The 6,520-nt window shown below is 35.1% G+C and overlaps 1 protein-coding gene across 1 annotated transcript; it reads right to left on the reverse strand.

Moving 5' to 3' along the window:
• Positions 1-576: 576 nt before the first annotated feature.
• Positions 577-6,260, reverse strand: LOC108202437 (probable protein arginine N-methyltransferase 6). Its single transcript, XM_017370818.2, has 13 exons — positions 5,958-6,260; positions 5,318-5,386; positions 5,060-5,128; positions 4,779-4,814; positions 4,411-4,476; positions 4,254-4,328; positions 4,060-4,137; positions 3,826-3,904; positions 2,785-2,879; positions 2,585-2,669; positions 1,862-2,061; positions 1,257-1,378; positions 577-1,166 (listed from the first exon to the last, which is right to left on the reverse strand). The coding sequence occupies exons 1-13, from the start codon at positions 6,090-6,092 to the stop codon at positions 1,124-1,126; spliced, it is 1,152 nt and encodes a 383-aa protein (XP_017226307.1). The 5' UTR covers positions 6,093-6,260; the 3' UTR covers positions 577-1,123.
• Positions 6,261-6,520: the final 260 nt, after the last annotated feature.

A 6,520-nucleotide genomic window follows, 5' to 3' on the forward strand; every position in this document is an offset into this window, starting at 1 on the left:
CATGCAGAATTGGGAATAGTAACCAAAAAAGAAAACAACACTCGTCTTCTGGACCAGCTAATAGTACTGGTACGGGTCCTTCACCAATCACCAGACTCCCCAGTATCAACTCATACACCTGGTGATGGGGTTAATACTGCCAGTAGTCTGCAGCATGTAAGCAGTGGGCGAAAAGGGTATACAAAATGGAATTCACACCAAAACAATGAAGAAAGTACTCCGATATATTGATCTCAGCCTCAGTTCTCCTTGTAGCGCTATGAGTAAATTATTGTAATTGACATGGTACAAAAAGAGTTAGGTTATCAATAATTCAATTCATGAGCATTTTGGGTCATATATTTTTTTAATTAATATTTGTCATATTATTTTGTTTTAATTCAGTATTTCGAAGTTTATATTCTTCTCCATCATTTAGAATGATTATCTAGTTCTTTCTTATAATTGGGAGATGTTAATGTCATATGAATTTAACATGTATAGCATATACGACAAAAGTCTAAATATATATATTTATTTATATATTAGAAATTTATTATAATTGTACCATGAACTTATTAACACTCCACTCGACCATCAGTTAGACTTATTCTTGAGGAAGATAATTAAGATAACATTTGGGCGGAGTTTACAATGGAATGACTGAAACTGGTCCCAGAATTCAACAGCTAGAGTCTCGAACCCATGTGTGCTCAAGTTCACACTGCTGGATCCTCAGAGCACACAATGCACCCTGGTTTGTACAGTTGATCATGTGTGATTTACAGAATTTTCTGCCTTCAGTACATATATTGTAGTATAGTCTTATGCCCAATTTAATTACCTATCCATGATTTCACAGAGCGAAATTTCCTGGTTTGCTTTTTGGTTATGTCTTATGCTTTTTGTACACTTGCCAAGAACTTAACCATTAATATATCCTTGGAATGACAGCTACATAGAGAGTGATACAAACAGAATATGGATAGTATTAGTTTGAATACTACTGCTTGCTTCAATGTTGTTCTAAAGTTTACACGCTTCTACCAGACAAATACTTCACAACAGAAACTAGGAACTTAACATATGGATTTTTTTTCTTACTTAAAAGGCGAGAATGAATTTGCAAAGAGCAAGAATCATATTAGCGCATTACTGCTTCTCTCACAAAGGAACGGTGACCTGACCTGCAGTAGTAAAGATCTTGGTAAGAACATAGCTACTTCGGGAATAATATTCCAGATGTAGGACTGAAGAAAGGAAGTGATTTTTCTCACTTGTATTCAAGGCGGATGTGCACTTTGGGACCATCTTCTTCCTGATTAGGTGTCAATGTCACAGAACCTTCAATCCGGTGACCTTGTTCAACATCTATTGGATTGTTCAAGTAGACCACCATCTGCAAATATAAATGGCTGCTTTAAGATTCAGAAAATACTATAAGTATGTGGAAACAGAACTTCACAATGTACATAGTAAGAAAATGAAGTGCTGAGTCAAGAAAATTAAGAATAAGAGACCAGAATGAGATGACAATATCTAACGTAAAATGTACCAAATTTGAATGGGGAGAAGCACTAACCATGAGTGTGATAGAAGTGTAACAAAAGGAGAACGATAAGTTAAGAATACTAAGAACTTCTTAGTATGTGGTTTATGTCCACCTCATATTAATGTCAGAAAGACAACACAACAAGTAATTTACTGACAGCAGAAACTATTTTCATATGACGCTAGTTCTGGAAAATCATAATAACACTTGTTTCTTAGATTAAGTAGTACCAAATTTGGATGGGGGAGAAGCACTAAGCATGAGTGTGATAGAATTTTAACGAAAGGAGAAGGTAGTAAAACACTGAAAGATATAATGTTATTTTCATACTTGTTCCCAGTGTGTTGGTGGCTTGTCAGGTGCTGTTGACAGTACAATAGCTTCAATTGGATCGTCACGCTTTCTCTTTTGACCACTCGTAGTGGGGTGATTGCTTGAAGACTGCAAGGGTGGTGCATTGCTATCAGCAGGGGATGTCACAGGGCCACTAAATTCGACATCGAACCAGAAAGCAAATCCATGAAAGGTTGCTGGCAGTGAAATTATAACGAACTAAATAAATTCAGAAAGCAAATTCTGAGAATAAAATATGTGAAATACACATGATCAAATGTCAGTTTTCATGAAAACAGAAAAAATAATTAAATCAATGAAGTGAGATAGCGAAGGACAGTGCAGACAGTTAAGTCTTCCCATATTGATCACTACTTAAGACTAGATACATTTAGATTTTGCACTTCTTCCATTTTGGCATACAGAGAAAATAAAATGATATACTCTTTACATCATCTTTAACAAGAAAAACAAGCTAATTGAAGTTAAAAAAATAAAAATAAATAGAGGTTCCACATAGATTCTTCATTCATGTGAAATCTTGCAGACAATCTTTTTTTTTTTTGAATCATGATGCTTTTTAAGCTAGTTAATTCAGGTTTGTCACATTTATTTTCACACAAAAGGATTGACATGATCTCAGGACCCTTGGCTTATGTGATATGTGGAACATCTGAAATTCTGAAAGCCAGACAGCAATTAGATAGAAAATTCTATTACCTCGTGTCAGACACTGAAACTCGAATCTTGATTTAAATGATTCTAGCTCCTGTATATTAATTGTATAACAGTCAACACGCTTCACCTGCATCAAAATCATAAAAGGTAAATTTGTCATGCATCGCTTGTTAACTCTAAAAAAAATTTAACAGATTGAAACTCTAGGATATCCACTATGGATCTAAAAGTGAAAGACAAACCACTTGAGGCAATGCTAAAAGATTTTCACTCTTAATCTTCTCCACACACGGGTCTTCGTATGCATCTTGTATTGCCCAAGGTACCATAGCAGACACTACAATACACACAAAAAATTCCAACTCAATGTTCAAAACTTCAAATTAAGAAATAGAAAAACAGATCTCATCAATTTAAAAATGTAAACAAGGTATAGACAGACAGAGTATTACAGACACAAGGGATATTTTTCATAATCTATTCTGTAAATTAAAGTAGAATCCGGTCAAATTAATCCTGTGGACTAACCAACTGGAAGATATAAAGGATTCATTTATAAATTATCACCACCAGGGTGCACTTGAGCATACTTGGCTTAACAATTTTGGTGATCCCCAGGTACACCTTTTACCAGGTTTGAATTTTGGTAAATGTGTGCATAATCATAAACCACTTTCCACAGATGACTTTGTTCCGCTGCATTTGAGACTTGGCAACTAGTGTATATCGTTTCAAACACACTCATCCCATTGGAAAGTCATACAACTAAAACCATAAGAATGTCCAATCTGAAAAAAAAAATGTCTGATGGTTCTGCTGGAAGTAGTTTTCTTCATTGTGTATGTAATTTCTAGCTCTAAACATTTCCCAGTTCCTTATGATGCATATGTATGTGGATCTCATTGAAGCAAAGCGCTGAATGTCTCCTCATTGTTAATGTTGAATGGCCAACTTCTGCAATTTATTTGTCTATAGCGGATTCTAGAACATTGAGAACTACTTTAACTTCTGCTTAAGGTTTTATTCTTATCCTAGATGAGTGGGGAGAAAATACCCCTCCTACAGCCTCTAGTTTTGAAAACTTTATGTTAGTAAAGTCCCCTGAAAGAAGATTGTGACTTGCGAGTCACTTAAGCATTGATAATTTGACACGTTGACTCGAGCATGAATGAAATTAATTGTGCTCGAGATGTCTACCAAGATAATGCCAAGGACAAATGAAACTATGTTGGAAAGTAAACAGGCATATAATATATTATAGGTGATTTCATATGCACACTCACTGTCAATTCCATAGACATTGCGCCAGAAATCAATTTTTGAACTGTATCTGTCAGGAAGAGTGGCAGGAGCTATATACAGCTGCAGACAAAGCAAAAAATAATCATGCATTATTTGTGGTTAAATAGATTTACTTAACTCTTACTACTTATTATTAATATATGTGTAAGTTAATCCTGGTTTACGATTCTAAGGTTCATCAATATTATGATTAAAAAAAATTATTATTCCAATACCGTCGCATTTGAAGGCATAATAAGACCACCAGGTTTTAGCAAGCGATCTCTGGCTGTAAGGACGCTCCCCAACATGTTCTGCATAGTAGCCAATGCAAGTTACAAGGAACGGTTATAACAATTATACCAGAAACCTAAAGTAGAACAAGATATGGAAACAAAAATCCATATGAATCCCAGAATAAAAATATAACCTCATGGTTATAGAGAAGTAACTGATCCATCCAGTCTGAAACTATAACATCGACCTTTTCATTAATTCCAACATCCTGCAGTCCACAGTGTGAGCAATGAATCTGAGTAAGTTGATATAGCACAAGGATCTTATTGAATTTTCAAAGAGAATTCTACCTCCACATATCCATGTAAAACAATGACCCTTTCAGATAGATTATTGGCCTCCATGACTTTTTGTGCCTGATAAAATAGTCAAAAAGGAGAAAATCACCATTTTACTGTTGATTCTCACAAATTTCATATTGTATGCTAGATCCTTAACCAGGGTAGGAATCTCTATTTCTAGATATATCAGAAAGAAAGAACTTCGCAACAGCAAAGGTAGTTTCTTAGCAGCAGTGGGAAATACATTAAAACTGAAATTGCCTATAAAGGAAGAAAAATGACATGAAACTAGCTATTTGGATAACACCGTACACGATATAATAGAACAATGTAGCATCTTGTTAACGAAGGAGACAGGAAATTGTGCAAAAATATACCTGCAACGCTATTTCAGTGTCTTCCACTGCATAAACCTGGTAAACAATTCATGCAGAAGTATATTATTTGTAAGGATATGGCTCTAACTGGTGGTCCCTTCAGAAAGTTTTTACTTACACTACTGTGTCCCAACTTCAGCCGTGACCAGCCTTAATATGTGCTACAGTTACTACTAATTCGAAAAATATTGCAGCTTTAATAAATGTGAATGGGTGACGTGTGTGCATGTGTGAATAGATCAACATAGCAAATTACTGAAAATAAAGACAGAAATTCTTACTCGTTTTGCACCAGCCTGAGCACAAAATATAGAAAGAATCCCTGTTCCTGAACCAACATCAACCACAACCTGAATGCATAATTATAAACCATATCATCTTACTTGGAAAAAGAGCAGTAAATAGAATCATATTTCCTGTCTTAGATCTAATTTTCCAAATATATAAGGTCAGCTCAGTGCCTCAGTGCAATAAGTTTGCAGTGGCTAATACGCTGTTATATTGATATTCTGAAATCTATAGCAGTACAATCGCCTTACTCTGTCTTTGATGTAGTTATCCTGATGCTGCAAGATAGCAGCCCTATAAGCTTCATTGCGCACATTGTCCTGCGCACAGTTTAGGGAATCTCAATAAATTGTTCAAGAATCTAAATTGTATTTGTACGAAGAAAGGAACTAAATGCATAGTGTTTCATTAGCAAAATGTCAAGGCTGAAGCCTGATGGACCTACCCTGAAATCAAGTAAAAGGTACACAATGACCATGAATTCCAGTGTTCAGAAATCCGGATAATAGAAATATAGTGCAATTAACACAACTTCCATCACACCAATAAAATCAGAATCAGGTTGAACTTTTAGTATGCCATGCAAGCCTTTTACCGTAGCCATAACTCTCTGGTTTGACTATGAAACAGAAGAATTCCATATCTTCGAACCAAGAAGAACACGATTCCGCTGAAAATTACACATTACTAGCACATACAATTACAAGAATTCTGTATTCAAGTTTTTTCCAATTTATCTGCACACCCTAATGTAGCAAACACATTTCTTGAATCCAAGATTCAATGACACACCTACCTCAAATATCTACACAGCTTCTTGATTCTTGTTTTAATTATATGAACAAAATATAAACAGAGTAAAGAATAAAGTTAATGCAGGGTGAACAACACCTTAATGACTGCCTGATGAATGTTAAAATCGTGGAAATCATATGCAGTTTCTTCGATTTCTGTTTCTTCGTCGTCGTCGTCGGAAACTTGGCGTTGATGATCACCGTCTTTGCCGCTGTCAGTTGCTCTTTCCATTAAGAAAGCAAAGAGAAATGAGCAGCAGAGTGAATGGAGAGTTTGAGAGATGTGGGTGGCAATTTGGTAAATAAATTTCACGCGGGCTTTCAACAAACAGGAGAATTATGTTTAGGTGGACTCCTAACAAACTACCATTAACTCTGCCTAGCATCTATATATGTACAAATGAGGAACTGTGAACTGTGAAGTGTGACCAATTGCAAATTTCAAAGTAAATAGAAAAAATATAGCTTTTGTAATTGAATAAAATGAATATCATATTATTAGTGAGAATCAATCAATCATCAATCAATCAATATCAATATACTTATATAAAGGAGAAGCGGGGGGCGTGTAGGTAGCGCCTCTCACATCGCTCCGTTCTATTTTTCTAATTTTTTGAAATTTTTGGATGAAAAATATCAAAAATTAGAATTACCTTTTTT

This window comes from Daucus carota, chromosome 9 (genome assembly GCF_001625215.2).
Source record: "Daucus carota subsp. sativus chromosome 9, DH1 v3.0, whole genome shotgun sequence".
NCBI lineage: Eukaryota > Viridiplantae > Streptophyta > Magnoliopsida > Apiales > Apiaceae > Daucus > Daucus carota.